Source organism: Leucoraja erinacea, chromosome 1 (assembly GCF_028641065.1).
Source record: "Leucoraja erinacea ecotype New England chromosome 1, Leri_hhj_1, whole genome shotgun sequence".
Taxonomy (NCBI): domain Eukaryota; kingdom Metazoa; phylum Chordata; class Chondrichthyes; order Rajiformes; family Rajidae; genus Leucoraja; species Leucoraja erinaceus.
This window is the reverse complement of record NC_073377.1, coordinates 124,284,589-124,309,940: the sequence shown is the minus strand read 5'-3', so window position 1 is coordinate 124,309,940 and position 25,352 is coordinate 124,284,589. Positions and strand designations below refer to the sequence as shown.

Genomic DNA, 25,352 nt, shown 5'->3' with positions numbered 1-25,352 from the left:
CAGGAACAATGGTGGAGCGGTTCTCCACACGGCAGTGTGTAACCTGAGCAGACCTAAGCATTCTTACTGCAAAATGGGCACTCAAATTCACAACTGGTAGAGTTGCTGCCTCACAGCGCCAGGGACCTGGGTTCAATCCTAACCTCAGGTGCTGTCTGTGTGGAGTTTACATGTTCTCCTCGTGACTGTGTGAGTTTCCGCCCAGCACTCCAGCTTCCTCCCATATCTAAAAGTGTGAGATTGTAAGTTAATTTGTTTCTGTAAAATAAAATGCCCCGAGTGTGCAGGGAGTGGATGAGAAAGTGGGAAATTGTAGAACAAGTGTGAACGGGCGGTCGATGGTCATTGTAGTCCCGGAAGGCGGAAGGGCCTGTTTCCATGCTGTATCTTTAAACCAAATGAAGGAACATTTTGTTATCTTTTAATCAATCAGTACCAAGGAAGCTATAACAAATCAGTGTTCTGCAGGATAGTTCCTACATAATATCAAAATGCTACATGGCCTCTTAGGCGATGATATAGTAATATTGCAGATATTGCAACGGGTGTCAGGGTTTATGGGGAGAAGGCAGGAGAATGGGGTTAGGAGGGAGAGAAACAATGCATTCAGAAAGTATTCCGACCCCTTCACTTTTTCCACATTTTGTTACGTTACAGCCTTATTCTAAAATTGATTAAATTCATTTTTTTAAATCATCAATCTACACACAATACCCCATAATAAAAAAGTGAAAATAGGTGTTTAGAATTTTTTGCAAAGTAATTAAAAAGAAATAACTGAAATATCACATTTACATAAATATTCAGACCCTTTACTCAATACTTTGTTGAGCCACCTTTTGCAGTGATTACAGCCTCAAGTCTTCTTGGGTCTGACGCTACAAGCTTGGCACACCTGTATTTGGGTAATTTCTCCCATTTGGCTCGGCAGATCCTCTCAAGCTCTGTCAGGTTGGATGGGGATCGTCGATGCACAGCTATTTTCAGGTCCCCCCAGACATGTTTGATCGGGTTCAAGTCCGGCTCTGGCTGGGCCACTCAAAGACATTCACAGTCTTGTCACAAAGCCGCTCCTGTGTTGTTTTGGCTGTGTGCTTTAGGTCGTTGTCCTTTTGAAAGGTGAACCTCCGCCCCAGTCTGAGGTCCAGAATGGTCTGGAGTAGGTTTTCATCAAGGATCTCTCTGTAATTTGTTCCGTTCATCTTTCCCTCGATCCTGACTAGTTTCCCAGTTCCTGCTGCTGAAAAACATTCCCATAGCATGATGCTGCCACCACCATGTTTCACTGTAGGTATGGTATTGACCAGGTGATGAGCTGTGCCTGGTTTTCTCCAGACGTGATGCTTGGCATTCAGGTCAAAGAGATGAATTTTGGTTTCATCAGACCAGAGGATCTTGTTTCTCATGGTCTGAGAGTCCTTTAGGTGCCTTTTGGCAATCTCCAAGCGGGCTGTCATGTGCCTTTTACTGAGGAGTGGCTTCCGACTGGTTATTCTACCATAAAGGCCTGATTGGTGGAGTGCTGCAGATATAGTTGTCCTTCTGGAAGGTTCTCCCATCTCCACAGAGGAACTCTGTAGCTCTGTCAGAGTGACCATCAGGTTCTTGGTCACCTACCTGACCAAGGCCCTTCGCCCCCGATTGCTCAGTTTGGCCGGGCAGCCAGCTCTATGAAGAGTCCTGGTGGTTCCAAAGTTCTTCCATTTAAGAATGATGGAGGCCACTGTGCTCTACGGGACCTGCAATGCTGCAGAAATTATTTTATACCCTTCCCCAGATCTGTGTCTCGACCCAATCCTGTCTCGGAGGTCTACGGCCAATTCCTTTGTCTTCATGGCTTGGTTTTTGCTCTGACATGCACTATCAACTGTGGGTCCTTATATCGACAGGTGTGTGCCTTTCCAAATCATGTCCAGTCAATTTAGTTTACCACTGGTGGACTCCAATCAAGTTGTAGAAACATCTCAAGGATAATCAATGGAAATGCGATGAACCTAAGCTCAGTTTTGAGTGTCATGGCAAAGGGTCTGAATATTTATGTAAATGTGATATTTCAGTTACTTATTTTTAATTACTTTACAAAAAATTCTAAACACCTGTTTTCACTTCTCATTCTGGTGTATTCTGGTGTAGATTTATGATTTAAAAAAATGAATGTAATCAATTTTAAATAAGGTTGTAATGTAACAAAATATGGAAAAATGTAAGGGGTCTGAATACTTTCTGAATGCACAGTAGATCAGCCATGATTGAATGGCAGAGTAGACTTGATGGGCCAATTCGCCTAATTCTACTATTCCTTATGACCTTTTGACATCCAGCATGGACTTATCATTTTAAGTTTCCTTTTTGTGGGAATATTGGAGTAAACTACGTTCTTGAATCTGAACAAGAGGACACAATGAAATTCTGGTTATTTTGCTAGCAATGTCTGTAACATTGGACATAGACCTTACAAAGGTGCTGCACAACAACAGTAATTTTGCTGGAAAATAAATGTGCAATAAGGAATTGGATAAAGTGATTAAGGAAAGGTTACGGAGCAGAGAATTAGGATGTAAACATAATGCTAGATAATGCTGGCATGAACAGTGGTTTTCCTCACAACTGAAATATCCAGCAACTGGTTTGTTTGTGGACTACGGTCAGAAATAGGGCGTGTTTACAAATATACACCTTTTTTATACATATGTGGTAAATATCAAGTTTGGTGCGTAGTCTGAAGTGTTGTACGTATTTTTCTGAAAATAATCCTGTCTATTAGGAAATTGAACTGTGTAATTTACCCTAAAACTGATATAATTTCCCCATTATTTCACATATGGGATTGTATCTCATTTCAGGCATGTTTAGTTTTAGTTTAGAGATACAGCATGGAAACAGGCACTTTGTCCCACTGAATCCGCCCAGATCAACGATCACCCATGTTCGTGTTAATCTCGACATACTGCACTTGTAAGGTCAACTGACCTGTGAACAAATTTGCAATACTGGTTGGTGCTAAAGCTGATGTTGGTCTGTCTGCTATTATCTTTTCTCTTTGTAGGGGCTGGGATACAACTGAATATCTTGGTGGGCAAATTCAGAGAAAATCATATTGTTGTGAGGCAGATAAAGTCAGTAGATTTCCTCCCTTTCAGGCCATTAGTGAACCTGATTTTTTGACAATCAAGTAGATTTGTGTCCCGCAATACTGAAATGAGTATTACTTAATCTGGAACATATAACAAATGTAGGAATAGAACATTTTGATAATTGTGCTTGGAAAGTTTTTTACTCTTCCTTGGTACATGTAACAATAAACTAAACTCACTCTTGCCTTTGAAGCAGAATATTGTGTGTTCAAGCTACATTTTGAGATTTGACTGCATAATCTAGACTTTTTTTCAGTGATGCTATGATGGGATTTGAGCTCGTGGCTCAGGTTAATTAATCAGGCCTTTAGAATATGTCTAGTAAGTTAGAAGCAGCAGTAACACTAGCCATGAATGCTGAGAGTCAGAAAACTGCTATATCAATGCAAACATTTTTGTTTGTGATTTAAATAACTAAATGCACACAATATCTAATGTCTCGTATCTAATTTCTGCTATGTGGTCTTCCTATCACCGATGTCCTTTTCTGCTGCTGGAGTCTCTCTTCTGCTATGTGGCCTCATTACACATTCACCGGCTGTGGATATTTTCTTTGATAAGATTTTATCGTTAATGGTGTTTTTATTTCTTCACCCATTATTTTCCTTTCCTATGCCGTTTCAAAATGCACTGCTCCCAGTATCACATTAAGCCAGTCGATAGAACCGACATTAATGAAGCTGTAAAAACAGTACAAAGGGGCAAAGAATACTTCTGGGAACAGTTTAATGGTCTCCAAACACTAATCAAGTGGACAGAGTATAAATCAGAATATCAGGTTATTACTGCAATAAAATTTAAAACCGTAGGAGGACCATGTTACTGAGTATTTACAAAATGAAAAATCATGTATATGCTTCTGATTTATCTGTACTGTGAACTTGTAGTAATCTTAAAGAAATATTTGCACTCATTGCAGCTAACAGAGATTATTAAGTATGCTTCTTGCAAAAGGAAATACTTTAAAATATGTTTGTCATGCAGTCAAGTGTGACAGCCAATTTGTGTACACAAGTATCTAGAAGCAGCAGTGAAGTAAAAGGGTGAATTGAGGGAAATGTCAAATGTCAGAGCTCCCCTTGGTGACCTCGTGAAAATCCCAGGTTTTCAGCCCTGGCATCAGTCAAAAGTGGTGGCAGCACCTTCAGCCCTGTCGCAGCTGCCCCTGTGCTGAAGAGCGACTCCTCAAGGAGTCCACTAGGACAGCACAATGGTCCAGGCATTTACCAGCTCAGACTGGCAAATTTGCTCTCTGAGCCTCCACTGGACTAAACTGGATCCACATTTGCAGCAGTTCCCATTCAAATGAAAGGGAGAGTAATTGGTGGCTGCGAGAATGGAATGTAGTTATATCTTTGAATAATAAAAATTATAATAAAAATCCAATTATACATAACACAATAAGAACATGGAAACAAATAAAACAGAATTTAAAATTAAGAAACCTATCTCTTTTAATACCAATAGTCAATAATCCATCGTTTAAACCATCAATCATAGACAAATCATTTATACAATGGGAAAGAATGGGAATTAAAACGCTCGAAGATCTGTATGAATTGGGGAATTTACTATCATTTCAACAACTACAACTGAAATATAATTTGAAAAATAACCAACATTTTAAATATCTTCAAATTTGTGATTATCTGAAAAAACACACAAAAGACTATCATAATATGCCTTCCGACTTATTGGATGAAGCAATGAAGACCAAGGCGGAATCAGCTAATTTAATATCGTACCTATATAATATCATTTTAAAACATAGAAATACCCACAACAGATGGAATTAGAAAAGATTGGGAACAAGAATTAGCTATAAAAATCTCAAAAGAGACCTGGGATAATCATTTACTACAGGTGCATAAATGTTCGATCAACGTACGACATACGCTCATCCAATTTAAAACATTACATAGATTATATTATTCAAAAACTAAATTAAATAAAATCTTCCCTAATGTTTCACCAATCTGTGATAAATGCCTGTGTCAAGAAGCTACCATAGCGCACTCTTTTGTTTTTTGTACAAAAATCCAAAAATTCTGGTATGAAATATTTGATATTTTTTCAAAATTGATCAAAATAAAACTAGTACCAAAACCAGAATGGATTATCTTCGGAATATCGGAAGGTAACCCTGAATTAAACGTGTTTCAGAAGAATTTATTTAATTACGGGCTAATAATGGGAAAAAAGCTTATACTTAAATTCTGGAAAAATGCGCCGACACCAACAATAAAAATGTGGATATCAAATATGTTTGAAACATTACATCTGGAAGAGATGAGATTCCTCCTAGCAGGTAAAGCAGACCAATTCCAAAAGACGTGGTCTATGTTTCTGGACCTATTACAAGTATGAGGTGCAATAGTAATTAAAAAAATATATATATATATAAATAAGTGGTATCAGGACCTGGTAATGGGAGGTAAAACAACAAAAACAGACTTGGTTGGTAGTCCCCTTTCTGCGGAGTTTAATGTTATAATAGAGCGATTGTTTCTATTTTCTCTTTCTTTCTTTTCTAGGGTCTATTTTCTCACTTTACTTCCTTCTCTAACTTCTTTCCTAAGGGGCTTTCTTTTCCCAACACTCTTGCACTTCACGACTCTCTTGCACTTTCTTTACTTTCCTTACTTCTACCTTTTTCTTAAAGCTCAAAAAAAATGAAGCGGTACAAAAAATGTATTAAGATATACGTGTTGTGTAGGATTGTAATTTACCGTACTTCTAATAAAAATAAAATTAAAAAAAAAAAAAAAAAAAAGGAATGTAGTTATATCTATGCTTTTTTTAATTCTCGAAAAAAAGGCAGAGAGTAATAGATGTGTGATTGGTAAGGACAATGGGTTGAGAGGGAAAGATAGATCAGTCGTGATTGAATGGCAGGAGCTGACTCGATGAGACGAATGGCTTAATTCTGCTCCAATGTCATGGTCTTATTCTGCTGTTAGTTTCAATGTGTTTAGTTCATACTTGGTGTGTAAATGGGTTTTTTAGTGTTCGAAATGTTAAAAAAAAATGGTTTCAATGCTTTTATGAGATTGATTTTTCTCTATTGCTCAAAGTGTTACTGTGTGAATGCCAAACACATTAGCGTCCAGTCAGTTTGTACTGAAAGCTGTGACTGCTGTGAGGCCAGGCATGGGGCCTCTGTGAGTACAGTGGACTATCCTGTGACGGCCACTGTGCCCCTTTCACACTCATCGCCAGGCTCCCAATTAAAGACTGGTCCAAGGGCAATACTGGAGCAAACTACACGGGGCAGGTTTGGGGCAATGGAAGATCTACCTCATTGTTTGCCTCAATGCTAACGACACACTTTTTTTTTACCTTTTTCTTTTTAGGAAACTCTTTTTCTGCCAACACAGTCTACATGGAGAAAGGTAAGACAAAACCAAATACTTGACTTTATGTTTTCAAATACTAAATGGACTAAAAGGTGCTATGGGACTCTTGTGATAGTTATGAGATTCCATGAGAGAAAGCTCATTTTGGTTTCTGTGCCATTCAGAGTTAATTAACCATAGCCAGGCCACCATTCAGATCCCCACAATGTTGGATTGTTTTCTCTGGAGCATCGGAGGCGGAGGGGAGACCTGATGGAAGTTTATAAAGTGATGGGAGGCACAGGTAGGGTGGACAATCAGAACCTTTCCTCAAGTTGGATGGGTCAAAGACTAGAGAGCATAGCTTTAAGGTGAGAGGGGAAAAGTCGAAAAATATGCAGGGCACGTTTCATTTTTACACAGAGTGTTGGGAGCCTGGAACGTGCTGGCGTTGATAGTGGAAGCAGATACAACAGTGGCATTTAAGAGGCTTTTAGATAGACATATGGATATGCAGGGAATGGATGGATATGATCATGTGCAGAGAGAGGAGATTGGTTTAATATGTCATCGTTCAGCACAGACATTGTGTGCTGAAGTTTAGTTTATTATTTATTGTCACGTGTACCAAGGTACAGTGAAAAGCTAGCCTTTTCCTATGTTGTATTATTCTATGTTCCGTAATGTTCATGGAGCTGAGGAAGAAAAAAAAGTGGTCATCCCTAACTAGAGCAACTGTAGATTCTGAATACATGGCGTGTCGTTTTAGGATCTAGCTCTCTGGAGACTCCTATGTTCTGCCCTTCGATCTTGCATAATAATGTCTGCTGAAAATGGCTTTTCTTGTTAAATTTTATTACAGTCAGTGCATCTATGAGTTGCAGTACTGGGTAATTAATGTCAGGCATGACCTCTTGCTTGTCTGAGCAAGTGCTGTAACTCCATTGAGTTCTAAGATGGATCCATTACAAAGAAATGGTTGCCACATTGTTATCCAGACTACAGGTCATTTCCCCAGTTACGGCAGGTTTCCATTCCTGAAAACGTTTCGTAACCTGAACAGTTCGTGAGTCGTGAGCCAAGCTCCCACCTGATAGCAGATGCCTGCTGTCTTATAGCAACCAGAAAATCTATCACGATATTCCCCAAATGCTTGTTTATAAGTGTAGGCTGTGCATAAGTCAGGCGCTCTTAAACTGGGGAGAACCTGTAGTAATGTATTGGAAATTATTATAATGTAGGTGCTTGAAATCTGAAATAAAATGGAAATAATGGAAATATTTAGCAGGTTATGTTAAATTATAATCACACTTTGGCATTGTGATCCCTCTGATACTAGATTAACATGGTGTTAATCAAGTGATTTAGTTTAGTTTAGTTTGGCGATTCAGCACGGAAATAGGCCATCGAGTCTGCAATGACCAGTGATTCACACACACTGGGGACAATTTACAATTTTTATCGAAGCCAATTAACCTACAAACCTGTACGTCTTTGGAGTGCGGGAGGAACCAGAGCACCCGGACAAAACCCACACTTTCACAGGGAGAACATACAAAATCTGTGAAGACCTCACCCGTAGTCAGGATTGAACGCGGGTCTCTGGCGCTGGAAGGCAGCAACTCTACTGCTGCGCCACCGTGCTGTACCGTGATCTTCTATGATCATTGCAAATTCTCTCTCTGGTCCATTAGAAACATAGAAAAATAGGTGCAGGTGCAGGAGTAGGCCATTCGGCCCTTCGAGCCAGCAGCGCCATTCAAAATGATCATGGCTGATCATCCAAAATCAGTATCCCGTTCCTGCTTTTTCCCCATATCCCTTGATTCCTTCAGCCCCAAGAGCTAAATCTAATTCTCTCTTGAAATTAATATACGTTAACTTCTTTTCTCTCATAAACCCAAACCATCACTGGACAGTTAGAAGAGTCAGAGTGACCCTTGCTCCATTTTGCATTGAAAGTTACCACTTGATTGATGTGTTTACTATTGTTATCGGTCCATCATTTTGATGTTTGTAACATTATGTAGTCTTGTCCTATGGGATATCAGGAAAAGCAACGGCAAAGTGATTAATCAAAATTGTTTTTCTCTTCTTCTTAATGTTTATCAGAGATTAATGGGTGGATAATCCATCAGGCCAGTATTACAATGAAAGGTATATATCCATTTGCTTTTAGCAACTGCCTTGTTCAACTAATGAAACTGCCTTGACAGACACTATGTTTATAAATAGAGCAGTAGTCATAGCAACAATGAACTTTGAGAATTGGTGCAGTTTTGTCCTTCAAAGAAAGGCAAATTTCCCATCCCATCCCCCTCTTCTGAGCACGAAATAAACTGGTGCATAGGATAGTGTTAGTGTATAGGATGATCGATGGCTGGCACGGACTTGGTGGGCTGAAGGGCCTGTTTCCACGCTGTATCTCTAAAGTCTAAAAGGTCCTATAATTGCTGAGTGCTGCAGACTGCAGAATGCCCAGATGGAAAATGAGATGCTGAAACTTGAACTTACTTTATAATGGATGGGATTTATATAGCGCCTTTCTAGATACTCAAGGCGCTTTACATCGCATTATTCATTCACTCCTCAGTCACACTCAGTGGTGGTGAGCTACTTCTGTAGCCACAGCTGCCCTGGGGCAGACTGACGGAAGCGTGGCTGCTAATCTGCGCCTATGGCCCCTCCGACCACCACCAATCACTCACACACATTCACACGCAGGCAAAGGTGGGTGAAGTGTCTTGCCCAAGGACACAACGACAGTATGCACTCCAAGCGGGATTCGAACCGACTACCTTCCCGTTGCCAGCTGAACACTTAGCCCATTGCGCCACCTGTCGCCTGAGCCTTGCTGAGACAATGCTTGAATTGGCAGATAGATGGATCAGAGTGGAAATGGGATAGAGAATGGTCGTTTGATCTGTGGCATCCTGCATTGTTCTAACGATGGCCAATGTAAGCTTGTGGAACAACACCTCCTCTTCCATCTGGGCACATTGCAAACTAGATATCTCATTGAGATAACTTGCATCTTCAGATTGGATCAGAATTGATCAGAGTTATCCAATTGTGCTAGAAGGTTATCCTTCTTCAGATTGGATCAGAATTGTCTATATCTGTTGTATAGTTGTATAGGGCCTGTCCTGCTTAGGAGACCTAAACAGCAACCTCTGGTGGCCTTGCCAGCCACGTAAGGTTATCACGAGGTCACAGGAGGTTTTGGTCACTCTCCCTAATGGTTGAAAGTGATTTCCACGCAGTCAAGGCTTCATCTAGGTTGCTGCTATTATTTCATCATGATTAAACCCGGCCTTGACGAAAAATAGATTGCCGTTGTAAAAATCGATAATTTTTTTGTCGCAGGTCTAGTCGAAGCCGGTTGTGATGCTAATCAAAGGTAGTCATGGGAGGTTGAAGGTCATACCTCCGGGGTAGAAAAAAATTGGTTGGAAAAAAAGGTCAATGTAAACATAAGCATGTGACCGCTGTCACTCCTGGGCGTGCTCAATCATAGTTGGAGAGTTCTTTTAGCAGAGGAAACTTGAATAAGTGATGGCTCCCAAAAGGCAGACTCGCAGGGGTAGGGCACAACCCCCCCAAAAATCCTGCCTGCATGTATTGCACACCCAGGAGGAGGGGTGGCAGGAGAACATGCCACAGGAGTTGATAGCCCTGCATGAGAGACCCCTGGAAGAGGAGAATAGATGAAGCAAAAGGGCTGCTGCTGACAGCAGTAGATGCACTTTTTGTAACATCCACCTAACTAGTTCCTTCTCTGCTCGCATGGTTCAGAAAGATTTTTTTTTTAAAACCTGGGAGGCTTTTATTGTAAGAAAAAAAATGCATTGATGCCACCATTTTATCATGTGATCATCTGAGCTGAAACCAGTCGACGCTGGTCGTTGTTGGTTTTCAGTTTGGTTGTTTGAGGTCGAAGGGGGTGTTGTTCTATCACGGACCAATTTAACAGAGACCATCCTCGAGTAAAACGTGTATGGTCGAAGCCAGTTTTCAACATAGTCGAAGGAGGTCGCTGTAGGTCGAAGGAGGTTTTCTTCATAGTCGAGGAAGGTTTTCAACATGTGCGTTGGAGGTGGTAGGAGGTTGCAGGTCACCTCGACCTTGATTTTTTTTTTTTGGGTGGCGGGCAAGGTTACCAGAGGTTGCTGTTTAGGTCTCCTAAATGGGAAGGCCCTATATCCATCTCCTTTTGATTGATTCGGAATTGGCAAGATGTGCCGTATTGTTACCCATTTCCCTTTGTTACATAATTACAAAAAGGGACCGGCGGGGGGGGGGGGGGGGGGGGGGGGGGGGGTGGGGGCAGTGACCATAGAAGGGGTGGGTGGGTGGGGGGAAGGAGGAGGAGGTGGGAGGGAGGGAACAAATAATTTCACTGTACCGTACATGAGACAATAAAGTATCAATCAATCAATTGATCGGTAAATCAATTTGTAATAGTAATTCTGGGCAATTCCCCCATTCTCTTTTTAGTGTAGGATCCCAGCAGCAGCTTGTGGCTGTATTTCAGTGTCAGTGTGTTCCTTCCTTTTTTTCCTCCCTTTCTAACAACCCTCATTAATCTTCCCAAACAGAGATAATACAACTGCCCTTTATATATCTAAGCTGGGATGCTCTTTCATCCTTTCAGTAACTCTACATGAATATGCTTTAGTGTTATCACTGTGTATGGAAGAAGAAGTAGCAAAGGTTATAGGTTACTTAAAACTACAAATTCTTTGCAATTACAATTCTCTCACCCGAACTGGGTTCCAAAAGAAACAAACCTAACCTAACTTATCTTCCTCATAAACCTCCCTGTTGTTTTTAAAATGTTCCTATAAAAACAAGGCAACAACAAAATCTATCCATAAAAAGTACTTGAAGTCTTCTTTTCACTTTTGCCTTCAAAACATTGGCCTTGGTAATACCCAAGGCACAAAGTGCTGGAGTATTTTAGCAGGTCAGTTAGCATCTATGGATTATGTGATAAAACGATGTGTCAGATCAGGACCCTTCTTCAGACAACTTCTTCCATTTGAAGAAGGATCCTGACTTGAAACGTCGCCTATCCGTGTCCTCCAGAGATGTGTCCTGACCTGCTGAGTTACTCCAGCACTTTGTGTCAATTTTTGTAAACCGGCATCTGCAGGTTCTTGTATTTCCAATGTGTATGTGATGACCAGTACACACAACGTGAGTGGATGCATACTTTGCAGAGGTTTGTAGATGGATCTCAACAGTGGATACAAGCCAACTATGCAAGCCCTGATATTTCATCAATCTCTAGGGAAGGATCTCAGGAGAAGTTTGACTTTGAAGCACAAGGAATGAGATTTAAAAAGCAACAGTCTGGGTAACCTTCACAAAACCCTTAGAAAGGAGAAAAGAAAAACACTGGTTATTCATTTCTAATGATAAAAGGATTAAAAGGGCTGTTAGAGCAGTCGCTCAGAAATAGTTTAAAAGGACAATGTATCCGCGAGAAAAATTTACAGGGAAAACAGGACAATTTCCTCCTCCTATCCAAAGAAAAAGATTTAGCGGTGAGAAATCTCCCAAGGAAAGAGTTAAAATAAGTGTGCTGCTCTACCTCAGTATTGGATACTTGGGCAATTACCTTGCATCGGGAAAGCAGGTCATTAAATCCCCTGAGGCTTCCTGGTCCTTCTCTCCACTGCAATCTATTACTTTACACTTCATTGTCTAGGCGAATGTAATGCTGCTTGTTAGCTGGTCTCCCTATTGGTGCACCAATGTAACTGTTCTTAAATCCCAAAATGAATGGCACGTCGGCGTTGCCAAGGTGATAGAGTAACACGCTATTTATACTTTTCTCTGCAATAGTCGATTGATGGGCATATATTTTAGTGATCTGTGTGAACATGTTCGTTGCTAGATCTGCTTTGTGGAGCAAAGTCATTTGGTTCGAAATACAAATGTACTTCAGAGAAATTCTTGACATTGATTCAGTTCTTTACATTTAATAAATGTTAGTTAGTCAGACGAATGCAGCAGTAATATATTTATCAGATTATTTTAATTTGTATTTTTATACCCATAAAAGTAGCCAAGAGATAGTGGTTTATGGCTCGGTGTGACCCTTGACGTAATTTTTATTCAGAAATTGTGGGGCAGGGAAAATATTATGTGACCTGAGGTAATTATTCTAATTAGTTGATAATAACAGGTGAAAGAGCATGTTGCAGTGGAGCTCGGCTGAAGGAATCTAGCTGTAATGTGTAATCAAAGCAAAAATAGAATAACATTCCTATTCAAATAATAATGGTTATCCTCACTTATTAGTGCTGGGTTATTTTTGAAATGGGACCATGCTCTGCCAAAATGTAGCTCCATTCTGTGGGACTAATTAGGGCACAAAAGGAAGAGTCATGGGAAGCTTGGGATCTGGAGATCCTAATGGTAGAAACTTGTCCCTGAGAGCATCCTCGCTGTGTCACGTAATCAGATCTACTCCCTGGCCAATGGTTCAATGGTGCTTTATTTGTGCAACTGCACAGGGAAATTATTTTTGCATATTTATTACACATGCAGGTGCCGCCATATTTTGGCACCATTTCCATAGACGAAAGTCTGGTCTGCCCACGTGCTCGGTCTATTGGAGTAGTTTCCAATCCAGATGAGACCCAGGCTCCTGCAAGACCTGTCTCCGTCGCTTTCATCCGGACCCGTCATCGAGTGTGGGGTTAGGAGGGAGAGATAGATCAGCCATGATTGAAAGGCAACATAGACTTGATGGGCCAAATGGCCTAATTCCACTCTTATCACTTATGAACATGCATGGGGATTGGAAATTTCCCTGGGGAACTATTGAGCACTGTTGGAGGAGCAGTCCAAAGGTGGGTTTGGAGGATCAGTCGAAGGCAAGGTAGATATAGGGGCTGCAGCAGCATTAAGGTCGGTGAGTGTGGAAACACAATTTTTGAAGGCTCTTCTTATCCAACAACAAGTAAATCTGAAATGCATATTGAGGCCTGGCCTGGCCAGTCTACTACTCGCACTGTGTCACTGGAAAAAGTGCGTGATGCCACATCCTCCGGTAATAATTACATCACAGGACAAATGTTAACCTTACACAATGATATTTGAATATCAAATACTATGACACACTACCCCAACCCCCTTCCTCTCACCAACTCCACCATGCCCAATCTGATATTTTGGAACTCCTATCTACCCAGATACTCCGACATTTACCTATTTCTGCTTTTATTAAGTTATGATATTGAGCCATTGAGTTTTTCAATTTTAACCCACACCACGCACCATTGCAATAGGCTTGATGATGTTAAAATCCAGACCTAAATGCCTTTGCAGAACAGTAGGTCAATCTCTGAGTTGTTTAATCCTATGACATTGAAGATTTCTGGCACCTGAGATATCGCGAGATGGTTCATTTAATCAGTTTAGTTTAGTTTAGAGATACAGCAGGGAAACAGGCCCTTTCGGCCAACCGGGTCTGCGCCGACCAGCTCTCATGCTATTGTACCTTTTTCATGATGGCAACTGTGAGATGAGATGTGTGGTCATAGTTTGAGTCTTTGACATTAGCTGTCTTCTTGAGACAGTGTTTGCTGTAAACCCCTTTGGTGGTAGAAAGGTCAATCCCCATGATAGACCAAGTTCTTTTTTTAATTTAGTACTCAACCTAGGACTTGACAAACTATATCTAACTGCCTATTAATACTTTTCCTTTCAGAATTTAATTAATTAAATTACAAAGTTTTTCTTTTGCAGAAGCTTCGGAGTTCTTATATTACAAAGTTGCTTTTATGGATGTTTGCCTAGAAATGTTGAAAAATGGTGCAGCAATTTTCACCTGAGCTGGAAACTTCATAGTCTCATCGTGTCAGGATTTTATTCTGCAAAGTCTGCAGATGTGAACATATCTCGGATATTAGTAAAAATAATATGCAGGTATTATTTCTCTATTTTTCAGTTCATTGCCGTTTATGACTATAATCCATTGCAAGACAGCCCCAATATTCATCCAAGCCACGAATTGGCTTTTAAAGAGGGGGATATAATTTGGGTGTTTGGAAAGCAAAGGAGGGATGGCTTCTGTGAGGCAGAGGTAAGCAACATATGTTATTTTGATGCGTTGTGTATCACCAAGAATCATTAGACTTCAGAGTAATAGGGGTGTGGAGAAAGAGTTGCGGAGTTCGGGGAACGATACAGGCAAAATAATCTCTGTGCCCCATTCAAACTGCATTGTGCAACTGTGTGTACACTCGGCACCCATATTGTAACCTCCGGGCAGAGAGACAGAAAAACTCAGAATATTGCAGGCCAAATTTAGGATAGTATAGAGGTGAATTGAAAGATCGTTCAGAAGCGTGTTAACAGAGGGACAAAAGCTGTTCCTGAGTCTGGTGATGTGCGCTTTCAAGCTTCTGTACCTTCTGGCCAATGGCAGCAGGGAGAATGAAATTTCGATATTTTGCAAGAATGAGATTGAAAGATTTCTGAGATTTTCAATAGATTCAGTGCTTAAATGTAATTGATCAATTCTGAGCAGCAAATAGCATGGCAAATAAAATGTTGAACTACAGAGGCAAAGTGATAGAATGCAAGTCAGATGAAGCTACCATTGTGGCGAATGGTACTACATAAATAACAATAATATAGTCTGCTATAAGTCTGAAGTAAAGAACAGAAAATACTAAAATGCTCAACAGGTCAGGCAGCATCTGTAGAAGGTGAAACAATTAATATTTTAGACTGATGGCTTTTTCATTGAACATTCATATACGCTTTTAAATGATGTACATTACGTGGATTAAACTACTTTACAATCACAATCACTTTATTAGCCAAGTATGTTTTGGAACATACGAGGAATTTAATTTAATTTAATTTTTAATTCAGTCATACAATAAAAAAAGCAACAGAACACACAAAATATATTTTAACATAAACATCCGCCACAGTGACTCCTACACATTCCTCACTATGATGAAAGGCGGAAAAAAAGTTCAAATCTCTTCCCTTCTATGCCCTCCCGTGGTCGGAGACCTCAAGCCCTCCGTTGACGGGACGATCTTGACTCCCGTAGCCGGCGGCATTTGGGCCCTCCGCATCGGGGCAATCAGCTCCTGCATCGGGGGGGATGTCAGCTCCCCCGCTGCGGCGATCGGACCCCCCGTCGGGGCTGGTCGACCCTCTGCGTCATTGGAGAAAGAAACCAAATTTACAAATCAACAGTAGATTTTGAGCTAACCTCTTTTATCATTTCGTTTTTTAGACATCTTTCAACACTCTCCTTTAAAAGTATAAAGGTCACAAACTTTAAACATTACATGTTCTGGTCATCATCTAAGGCTGAACCTTATTATTTGAGATCAGAAAGATATCCGACTGCAAACTGAGCCTCAGTGCAACACAGAACTGCTGACATCCACCTGCAAAATATTGCTTGCTCATGACCAAGACTAAGCTCACACACTGCTGAAAAACACATCCTACTCATTGCCTCTGGCAGACCTACATTTATTCCTAGTCTCCTGCTTTCAGATTAATTGTCATTATGAAAAGACATGCATCAGAGAAGTCAGCTAATTATAGAAATGATGTGCTAAATTAAATGGTTTGTGTCATGGTTAGCAAGCTTTTTATTATAGTTCTGTTTCCTCTCAATTATATGTGGGTAACTTTCCACCGATATCAGTAAGAAGATGATTTTAACATCTGCAATCATAATTTCAACATTTAATTTTGTCGGTACGAATTATTTTGAGTATTGCATCTGGAGAGGGAGGGAAAGGTGTGTGACAGGAACGATCCATGACACTATTTTGAAAAATGAGGGAATGATGGGAAATGTATATTCAATAAGCCACATTGTTAATCTGTTCAACAAGGAACATGCAGATGCTGGTTTAAACCAGAGACACAAAATGCTGCCGTAACTCAGCGGGACAGGCAGCATCTCTAGAGAGAAGGAATGGGTGACATTTCGGGTCGAGACGATGAAGTCTGAAGAAGGGTCTTGACCTGAAACGCCACCCATTCCTTCTCTCCAGAGATGCTGCCTGTCCCGCTGAGTCACGGCAGCATTGTGTCTATCTTCTGTTAAAACTGTCAATGTGGTCAGTGCCTCACTGTTTGTTGGAGCTTGCTGTGTATAATGTGGTGCTGTCTTTTCTCTATAACTACACTTCGCAGGGACATCAATGGGAAGTCCTGAGATTTCTTTGTCTGCTTGCGTATGGCGTGCACAGCCTAAAGGTGTAGGTCAACTTGTTTTATTTGATCTATTTGTTTGTGCACGTCGGGTAGATTGAATTATTCGAAACAAGGTGGATCAAGATCCATCTAAACTCCAGTGAATCCAAGCCTAGTCTTTTTCAATCTTTCCTCATATGACAGTCCCGCCATCCGAGGGATCAGGTAGTACCTGGAGTATTGTGTGTAGTTTTTGTTCCCTAATGTGAGGAAGGACATTATTGCTATTGAGGGAGTGTAGCGTAGGTTCACCAGGTTAATTCCGAGATGGGAAGGACACATGGGTACACTAGTCACTGAAAGTTGGCGTGCAGGTACAGCAGGCAGTGAAGAAAGCTAATGGAATGTTGGCCTTCACAACAAGAGGATTTCAATATAGGAGTAAAGAGGTTCTTCTGCAGTTGTATAGGGCTCTGGTAAGACCACATCTGGAATATTGTGTACAGTTTTGGTCTACTAATTTGAGGAAGGACATCCTTGTGATTGAGGCAGTGCAGCATTGGTTCACAAGATTGATCCCTGGGATGACAGGACTGTCATATGAGGAAAGATTGAAAAGACTGGGCTTGTATTCACTGGAGTTTAGAAGGAAGCGGGGGGATCTTACAGAAACATATACAATTATAAAAGGACTGGCAAGCTAGATGCAGGAAAAATGTTCCCAATGTTGTGCGAGTCCAGAACCAGGGGCCACGGTCTTAGAATAAAGGGGAGGCCATTTAAGACTGGGGTGAAAAAAAACCGTTTTTCACCTAGAGAGTTGTGAATTTGTGGAATTCCCTGCCACAGAGGGCAATGGGGGCCAAATCACTGGATGGAGCTCTAGGGGCTAGTGGAGTCAAGGGATATGGGAGAAGGCAGGCACGGGTTATTGATAGGGGATGATCAGCCATGATCACAATGAATGGTGGTGCTGGCTCGAATGGCCTCCTCCTGCACCTATTTTCTATGTTTCTATGGTGGGACTCATATGATGAAAGAATGGGTCGACTGGTCTTGTAGTCACTGGAATTTAGGATAAGAGGGGATCTTATAGAAACATGTAAAATTCTTAAAGGATTGGATAGGCTAGATGCAGGTAAAATGTTCCCGATGTTGGGGGAGTCCAGGACCAGGATTCACTGTTTAAAAATAAGGAGTAGGTCATTTAGGAGTGAGATGAGGAAACATTTTTTCACCCAGAGAGTTGTGAATCTGTGGAATTCTCACCCACAGAAAGCAGTGGAGTCCAATTCACTGGATGTTTTCAAGAGAGAGTTAGATTTAGCTCTTTGGGCTAACAGAATCAAGAAATATGGGGAAAAAGCAGGAACGGGATACTGGTTTTAGATGATCAGCCATGTTCATATTGAATGGTGGTGCTGGCTCGAAAGGCCAAATGGCCTACTCCTGCACCTATTTTTTAATGTTTCTAAGATATATATACATATCGATAAACAGAGGCTGATTATGTATAGTCAGCATGGTTTTGTACATAGGAGATCATATCTTACGAATTTGATTGAGTTTTTTGAAAAAGTAACCGAGAAGGCTGACGAGGGCAAGGCCTTAAAAATTGTGTACCTGGACTTCAGCAAGGCCTTTGGTAAGGTTCCGCAAAAAACCTACTCACTTCAGCAAAGCACTCTAAATTTCCAATGCTCCACTAAGAACACAAATTGCAGTTGTAATTTAGAGTTACAACACAGTTGCAATGTGTCATTAATATTTAATACATGACAGAGTTGGCTCATTGATAAATTAATGAGGGCTTTGAATCAATACCTATTAATAAGACATTGTTATGTTAATTAACATTTTCCCAGTGCTAAGTATTAAATTAAGCCTGGATCTGTGGACTTTCTATATTTATTATGTTTCAATCTGCTTTCCCGATGTTGCTGGGGGGTTTTCCAGTTATTTTGTGCAATGTGTCACTATTTTGAAACGGTTCTTTGTGAGCTTGTGTTTTATGAAAGGATTGTCGTAGCAGTTTTGACCCAGTGTTGTCCTTCTGAGAATTTGGCTGATGATCTCCATAACGATGGAGTGCAGCACCAAAAATGCAGCTTATCATATTAAAAAAGATTTCAAACATACAAAGCTGGCTATGTCTGGAAAGATGTTGGCTGTAAAATGTACTGAACTCCGTTTAGTAGCTGTTAATCCCCTCTCCTTTCCCATTCCACCCCTGAGGATACAGAATAGTAACAGTTTTTTTTGCTGTTATCTCCATACCGTAATGGTTTCTATTTTCCTCTGATCCTTTCTGATGTTGGAGCCATTGAATCTAATGGAGCTTTTCAGATTATGATTTGGTCAATTTTGTGTATGTAAACCAGCCAATATAAGAGCTGTATTAACCAAACACTGGTTGAAGGATCAATGAAAAAGCATTTTTCTACCTGCAGATCCTTACACAGTCTCCTAACATGCACAGAAATAAATCTTCAGATCCTGACCTTTTTGTGAAGGTTGATTCTCTCTGTTGTAGGGGACTATGAACTAAATGTCTTTATTTTTTTAGTGAAACATTATTATTAAATTAGGCAAATGCCTATAAGCAGTAGGGTGAGTGTTGTACTTTCCTTTGGTTTAGGTCTGCAATCGAGTTGATTTTCTGTAGTTTGCAGATACTCTGTTCTGTATGTATTCCCCTGATGGAGGTTCGGCTGGTGGTGACTGGCTGCTTCTAGGGACATGACATTAGGGTTTTGCAACTGAGGAAGAGAAGCAAATTTTAGCATAAGTACATTGCCTGTATAATATCAGTTGCCCTGCAACAGTTTGCTTATAATTTTTGTAGACCATTCAAAAATTCCATCATGTTAATAATGGCATCCGTAAAACTCTGGCATTCCTAATGTGGAGTTAATGAGGGGAAATATATTGCCCCGGAATGTATATTTGACATCTTGCCTTCCTAATTACTGGTCTGTTTATTTTTTTCTGTCCAAATTGCTGAAAGTGTTGGATGATAATAGAAACATAGAAAATAGGGGTAGGAATAAGCCCAGCAATCCTTGGAGCTTGCAGTGCCGCTCAATGTGGTCATGGCCGATCATCCAAATTCAGTAAATGGACACAAAGTGCTGGAGTAAATCAGCGGGTCAGGCAGCATCTTTAGAGAACATAGATAGGTGATGTTTTGGGTCAGGACCCTTTTTCAGACTCGCATTTCAGGTCTGGTCCCTTCTTCAATAGGTCCTGAATTCCAAATCCAGCACCCAGTTCTGGCCTTCTCTCCATATCACTTTATTTTTTCACCCATAAGGAGTAGATATATATATAAATGTCTTCTTGAATTTTATTATCTCAATGGCAGTAGCTCTGAATCTTGTGACCATCATTCAAAGTATGGGAGGGAATGCATCTAATTCTAAAATGTTTCCTGTATTTGCAGGTTAATGGAAGACGTGGTCTAGTACCAATCTGTTTCCTTGAGGACACCAGCATTAGATTGCCAAAAACATCGAAGCACAATGCAGTAAGTGTCATGTATTTTGTCATTTATATTACAGAATTGTTTCCCCCCCCTTTGTTCTGCACATTAGACAAACTGATGGAGCCAATGTCAACAATTCCTCTGGACATGACAGTCTGCAAACTGGGGTCTTAAAGGAAGTAGCTGCTGTGAGAATAGGTCTGTAGGATTTTATTTACTAACATTCCCTTGATTCTGGATAAGCCCCAGAAAATCAGGGAACAGCAAATGTTCTTTAAAGGAAGAAGATGGAAAGAAGGACACAATAGCCAGTTAGGCCAACATTTCTGTTTAGTAAAATATTAGATCTATTTTCAAGGAGGCAATAACAGGGCAATAAATAAAACAATCAGATAAAATCAGCTTGTTTTATGAAAAAGCTCTCATTGATAATTCACTACTAGGTACACAAAATTGCTGGAGAAACTCAGCGGGTGCAGCAGCATCTATGGAGCAAAGGAAATAGGCAACGTTTCGGGCCGAAACCCTTCTTCAGACTGATGGGGGGTGGGGAAAAAGGGATAATTCACTACAGTTCCTGGAGGATATAACAAATTTGCTTTATCAGAAATCTTTTGATAAGGTGCCACATAGAGCGTTAGACAAGAGATGAGAATTGTATATTGGCTGGGTAGAGTCAAGAGTATTTTATTGCCATATGGCCCAGACAGAACAATGCCATTCTTGTAGCAGCACAACAGAATAAGTAAACATCAAAGATAGACACAAAATGCTGGAGTCATTAGTGGAACTGGCACAATCCTGTCTGCCTGTCCCAGTGAGTTACTCCAGCATAATGTGTCTAACTTCGGTGTAAACCAACATCTATAATTTCTTCCTACAGAATATGTAAATAGTATTCTGCAAACAATATAATCGACTATCAGGGTGTCTGAATAAATAGGTCACTCTTGGAATGGCAATTAGTAACTTGATCGGTGCCATGGGGATCAGTGATACCCATTAACTATATACAATGTACATTAATAACTTGGATGAAGGAACTGAGTTGTGCTGCAGCCAACTTTGCCAATGTGGCAATGATAGCTGGATTAACCAGCTGTGAGAACGGCACTGCAAGCCTCAAGGGCTATCGATAAGTGAGTGGGCTTGAACCGGGCCGATGAAATACCATGAGGGAGAAGGTGAGGTTATCCACTTTAGAAGGAAGAATTAAAATGCAAAAAATAGTATTTAAATGGACTAAGATTCCAAATTGTGGTAAAAAGGAATCTGGGGACCCTGGTGTATGAAAAACAAAATGTTGAATTGCAGATACTGCAAGTAATTCATAAGATTAATGGAATGTGGAGCTTTATTGCAAGGGATAGAGAGTATAAAATTAGAAAAGTTTAAATGCAACTTTGTATGGTGCTGGTGAGACTGTTTCGAGAGTATTCAGGTCAGTTTTGGAATCCACATTTAAGGGAGGTTTTACTGGAATTCAAGGCAAGGCCAAGAAAATTCACTAGGTTGATTCCTGGGTTGAAGTTTGAAGAGCGGATGAGCAGATAGGGCCTATGTTCAGATGAGAGATGATCTTATTAATGCATAAGATACTGAAGGGGATTAACAGAGTGGATGCTAAGAGGATATTTCCCCCAAATTAGGGTATCTAGAATTAGGGTCCATAGAATATAGGTTGACCAAAATATATTCATAGTGCTTTTCATTTTTGTAGCAAATAGTTAAATGGTGCTTCACATCTTCTAAATTTAACCATAACAAACAAATTGCTGGTCAGGCAGCTTTTGTGGAGGCAAATGGATGGACACTGTTTTGGGGATCGGATCCTTCATCAGATACTGCATGACCCGCTGATTTATTCCAGCGCATTAAACTAACATCTGCAGTTCTTTGCTTCTTCTTTTATTTTCCAGCCCTGGTCAGTGAGTTCACCTCCAGGATGTGCTGGGATGCCCAGGCTAACAAACTCCTCAGAACACCTCCACAAACAAAACTCTTAACAGGTGAGTATTGATGAGAAGAATATGAATGTTGTACGTTTTTTTGCGAATACATATCGTTGCAAATTTGTCATTGTTTGCTTTCATTCAACTAAATGAAAGGCACCAATTCTTGCAAGTGAACTGCAAGTGCAAGTGAATATAGCTACGGCAATATTGTATGTTGACAGAAGTGCCAGGGGTGAATAATTAAAATATTTAACTTATGAATGATAACTGGTTGAAACATTCTATACCATTACCATTTATGTTTCAATGTGTCACATGCTTTGGTTGTGCAAATAATTACAATACAGATGTGTGCTGATCAAACCACAGTTAGTTAGCTAAGCTAACCCCATTGAGAATTAAAAATGAGTACTATGTGATGTGCTGGTGGCTTCTTAGAAGGCCGATTGGCAATAATTTGAATTCCTTTGGGTGAATAGAGACCATCAAAATATGAATGGAAAAGCTATTGAACTGTCCTTTCAATACTTTAATGGTAGGTCTTTCAGTGATAAGGAGCGAGGTTGTAGGGAAGGGGGGAGGCGTGGTGTGGGGGGGGGTGGTGGGGGAGGGGTGTGTGGGGGCAGAGACGTGTGGGGAGGTGGAGGGTGAGATGGGGGGGCGTAGGGGGGGGTGTGGGGGAGGGGGGTGGAGGGGGGGGGGGGGGGAAGGGGGGTTGGGGGAGGGGGTGGGGAAGGGGGGGTGGGGGAAGGGGGGGTGGGGGAAGGGGGGGGGGTGGGGGGAAGGGGGATAGGGGAGGTGTGGGGGTAGGGGGAGGTGTGGGAAGGGGGGGTGCGGGAAGGGGCACTCTGCTCACACCCCACCTTCAGCTTTCGGCCTGTTGCAGCAGCTCCCGGTCCTACTCCGACTTCACTCGGAGGCTTCCAGTTCAACTTAAAAGCTCTCGGCTTGCCGTGCTGGTCGCTGCAGAAGCAGCCCGCACACTGCTCTCTTTCCGCACGCTGCTCAGCACTCAGCCCCGCCTCCGGGAATTTATTCTCCATGGGTGCCAGAAGGGTGTTACCTTCATGGTGACTGACAAGCGAGAAGACAAATCTGCTGATCTCATGATTTCTTAAACCTTCATAACTTTTCTAATATTTCACTGATCGGAACAAAACATTGGTGCGCTTGGAGCAGAGGAGAACGGTGAGTAAGGTGGCGAAAAACCCTAGCGATATAGGGTTTTGCGCAAATTAAAAATAACTGCAAAACGGAAGTGGTCAAGATGAGAGTTTTAGTAATACAGGTGCACAACCTTTTATCCGAAGATCCAAATAACGAAAAGCTCCGAATAGCGGACATTTTTTCAATCCTTGAAGAAAGGTCCTTGAAAACGTTCACCGAGGGCGGCCCGCAGAGGTGACAGCGGAACCTCCGGTCGGTCCTCGAAGAAAGGGGAACTAAATCCCCATTCATAAAAGAGAAGGTGAGGGTATATTGCGCGGGAGGGTTAATAATTGACAATCTGCTGCTGCCTGCCCGCTGAGTTTAAAAGTTCCCACGGTAGACTCACGATGCACAGTGTGTCGTGAGTCTTGCGTGGGAATGTTTTAACTCAGCTGGCAGGCAGCAGCAGATTGCCGCTCCCTTCAGTTTCACCTCACCTACACCCCTCTGCTTCCCGGCCATGTGTGTGACCCCTTCCCTCCCCTCTCCAGTTCCCCGCCCATTGCACTGGCGCGGGGGCTTTGCACTGTCTTCATGTCGGCGATGCCAGCCAGCAGGTCAGTGCCAGTCACCGGAGACGTCAGGACCAACGGGACACCGACCCGCAGGCCCACTGCAAGCACGGAGATCCCAGAGACTCACAGCCAGCAGCAGCCCAGCCCTGTTCCAACTCCAGAGGAACACGCTTCCCATAGGGACAGAAGCTGATGGTGTGCAAGGTACGTCTTGTTCTTGGGGTTGCAGATGAGGGGGGCAGCTTGGGCTGTGACATCTCCGGCCACCGAGCTGAGGAGGTTGGCCGGGTTGGACACCCGGCCAACCTCCTAGCCCAGCCTCGTTCCAACTCCAGAGGAACCCGGGTTGCGGATGAGGGGGCGCAGCTCGGGCTGTGGGCGAACTGTCACTTGTCGCTGTTGCGGCCCATCGGGGAGTGGCTTCCTGTTGGTCCTGACGTCTCCGGCCACCCCCCTGGACAGGAGCTGAGACTGGGAACTGTACCGCTCTTGCCCCCTCCCTCTGCAACTGTAAACAACCCCACTCTCCTGCTCACCTGCAAGGGCGGTACAGTTCCCAGTCTCAGCTCCTGTACAGGGGGGTGGCCGAAGACGTCAGGACCACCAGAAGCCGCTCCCCGATGGGCCGCTACGGTGACAAGTGGCAGTTCGCCCACAGCCCGAGCTGCGCCCCCTCATCGGGACACCAACCCCCAGGCCCACTGCAAGCACGGAGATCCCAGTTCAGCAACTCCAGCCCAGCCCCGCTCCAACTCCAGAGGAACACGCTCCCCGTAGGGGCAGAAGCTGATGGTGTGCAAGGTACGTCTTGTTCTTGGGGTGGCGCAGCTCGGGCTGTGGGCGAACTGCCACTTGTCACCGTAGCGGCCCATCGGGGAGCGGATTCCTCTGGAGTTGGAGGGACAGGGAGACACAGCAGCTTTTGAGAATGGTGGGCAATCACTTCCAAAGTTCTGCCCACACAGTCAGTACACCTCTCCTACACTTGTCTCCCACACTAAGATTATCTCGCAGAGAATGATCCCAGCCTAACCCTCCCTATTCTCTCCTATTCTGCAAGAAAAAACTACATCGAAGACTCATACTCGCGATCGAGTAACTGCCGGGATCGAGGCACAAATTCGCGACCTTGCGGATATGAGCCAAGCACTCTACCACTGAGCCAGCCGTTAAAATCTACGCTAAAAATCTTCCAATCCGAAAGCCGAAAAATTCCGAATTATGAAAAGTGTCTAGTTTCAAGGCTTTCGGATAAAAGGTTGTGCACCTGTAGTATAGTTAGATAGATACAGATGAAGATAGCCAAAGCAACACTGTAGTTTTTTAATATGTGAACATTTTATATGTTGAAAGATTCAAAACAATACATCTGCTATGATAGATGCTAATTCTTCATATGACAAAGAAGTTTAGGGAGAAGATATCAATAGAATGAATCATTGAGGAAAAGAAACACAGATTAAAAAACAGTGAATGTCTTGTCTCTGATCATAAGGATAAATAAATCAAACAAGCAGCTGCAGTCTTCA

The 25,352-nt window shown here is 42.0% G+C and overlaps 1 protein-coding gene across 2 annotated transcripts in view; it reads left to right on the top strand.

The window, feature by feature from the left end:
- Nucleotides 1–25,352, top strand: part of LOC129701593 (myosin-13-like) — a 125,631-nt gene that overhangs the window by 85,144 nt on the left and 15,135 nt on the right. For both annotated transcript variants that reach the window (XM_055642879.1, XM_055642873.1), the window contains 4 exons: nucleotides 6,488–6,526; nucleotides 14,433–14,567; nucleotides 20,103–20,186; nucleotides 22,064–22,153. In XM_055642879.1, the coding sequence (XP_055498854.1) occupies nucleotides 6,488–6,526; nucleotides 14,433–14,567; nucleotides 20,103–20,186; nucleotides 22,064–22,150 (345 nt within the window). In that variant the 3' untranslated portion in view covers nucleotides 22,151–22,153. The remainder of the gene's footprint in view (nucleotides 1–6,487; nucleotides 6,527–14,432; nucleotides 14,568–20,102; nucleotides 20,187–22,063; nucleotides 22,154–25,352) is intronic.